Genomic DNA, 2,161 nt, shown 5'->3' with positions numbered 1-2,161 from the left:
AACTTCGTTTGATACTCACACAAACACACACACACATACACTTATTATTGGCTAGCCCGAAGCTTTACAATATTTATAAAACAAAATTTATGCTTGTTAATTTCAGTCCTGAATAACCGAATTAAGAATGAGTGAATAAGTTAAGACAAAAATCCACCAAGTCCTCAGCTTCTCTCTCTGTCTCTTTTTTTTGCAATCGATTGGTGAAGGTCAATTGCTCAATATAAGTGCTTCAGCATATGTCATTTTGTTTATGATTTCTCAGTTTATTATGGCATATGTCCTTGGTCAGAAAACTCTAGAAGCATTTGCAATTTCCCATGGCAAATTGCTCAATTGTCAAACAGAATCGGTTGATTAGCCATCTGAATTCACTATAAAAGGCTCGACAAGTCGGTGTACACATGAATAAAAGTGTACGATGCAGTTGCAGCTCGAAGATTTCATGTACTATCCGGACTTTGCCTGTCAAGTGGCCGGAATGCAGAGATACAGTTGGATGGGTGTCCAAGGAGTGGAACGTCAATGTGAATTGTCAGTGGTGCAACGTGTTTGGTTCATTTTCGGTGCTTTGAATTTGGTCTATCAGAATGTGGGGCTGATTATCTATATGTGGCTCCCAGATGAGAAAACTCAGGATATTGTCATGTATGTGGCCCAGTTGGCCGAGACAGGTAGTGTCCTGGGTCTCACATTGGTGGCATTTTGCAATATGTGGATGTTGTTGTATAATCGTCATCAAATCGAAACAATGCTGTCCGAATTGCAGAAATTGATTATTGAACGAAATTTAATTTCCAAACGCATTCAACACTTTTATCAACAGTCGTCAAATCGGATGCGTTATACGAAAATATTTTTTTTGTGTGCCTGGTTCTACTACAATAGTCTGCCCATCATTGAGCTTATCTATGAACTATCATCGGAGAAGCGGCAAGTAAAATTCAAATCTCAGAGTAATACCTGGTATCCATGGTATATGAAGTCAAACACGTATATAAGTTTCATTGCCTCGTTTATCAATCAGGTGATATCGTCTTGGATTGGCGTTGGTTTCATTATGGCCAGTCAATTTCTTTTGTGCTTTTTCGCCACTCAATTGCAATTGCATTTTGATGCTTTGGCCAAGAAAATGCTTAGCTTAGATGCCCGTAATCCAAACGCTCATGTTGAACTAAAATCCTTAATTGCCTATCACAGTCACTTGTTGCGTATAGCAGCTAATGTGAATAGTGTTTTCAATTTCACATTTATGATTAATTTCATCACATCAACGATTGCCATTTGTTTAATGGGCTTTGCCATGATTATGATTGATTTAGCCGCAGGCTTTAAATACTCTGTCGGTCTGTGTGCATTTCTCGTATTCACTTTGTTCATCTGTTTTAATGGCACACAATTCACCATATCGGTAAGTTGGATTCAATACAATTCAGTTTTGCATTTAAACTGTGTGCGTTCTTTGTGGTTTTTCAGAGTGAGAAATTGCTACCGGCTGCCTTCTATAATAATTGGTATGAAGGCGATTTAAAATATCGCAAAATGCTTTTGTTCTTCATGATGAGATCGTGCGATGACCAAGTCTGGCGTTCATACAATTTCATTCCTATCTCTATGGCCACCTTTATGTCGGTGAGTTTTTAATCAATCCTCTGAAAAAAGCTCTTGGCATTAATTCAGTGCGTATTTTGTTTTCTTTTGAAATAGATTTTGAAGTTTTCATATCAGCTTTTCACATTCGTACGCACGATGATATAAAAGACAAAGCAAAGAGAACAAAGAGAATGTCGAAAGTGAAGAGGAATAGAATTCATTTCAAAATCTATCAAATATTAAATGTATTTTTAGTAGCACATTAATTTGCTTAGCAAGACACAAGTTTTGTATATTTTAAAAGTGTGAAAAAATAGCCAGCACCAATACATTGTATTGAAATGACAAAAATTGAAATAAATCTAGAGCTCAATTACAAAGTATTGTTTGAAACAAAAGTCTTGCCCTTTCAGCAAGTAGAAAGGTAATTGGAAACAGCATAAAAGATAGTCAACTAACAACAAGCAAAAACAAACAAAACAAAAGCAAGTTAAGAAGGAAAAAAAGAAAATTAAGGAATTTTTTCTTTTTAAAGGGAAGCCAACTAATTTTAATGCGCGCTTGACTG

The 2,161-nt window shown here is 36.1% G+C and overlaps 1 protein-coding gene across 1 annotated transcript; it reads left to right on the top strand.

The window, feature by feature from the left end:
* Positions 1-421: 421 nt before the first annotated feature.
* On the top strand, positions 422-1,758 carry LOC6639288 (putative odorant receptor 69a). Its single transcript, XM_002062059.1, has 3 exons — positions 422-1,411; positions 1,477-1,632; positions 1,708-1,758. The coding sequence occupies exons 1-3, from the start codon at positions 422-424 to the stop codon at positions 1,756-1,758; spliced, it is 1,197 nt and encodes a 398-aa protein (XP_002062095.1).
* Positions 1,759-2,161: the final 403 nt, after the last annotated feature.

This window comes from Drosophila willistoni (assembly GCF_018902025.1).
Source record: "Drosophila willistoni isolate 14030-0811.24 chromosome XR unlocalized genomic scaffold, UCI_dwil_1.1 Seg144, whole genome shotgun sequence".
Taxonomy (NCBI): domain Eukaryota; kingdom Metazoa; phylum Arthropoda; class Insecta; order Diptera; family Drosophilidae; genus Drosophila; species Drosophila willistoni.
The sequence above is the reverse complement of the archived record's forward strand: the minus strand, read 5'-3'. Positions and strand labels throughout refer to the sequence as shown.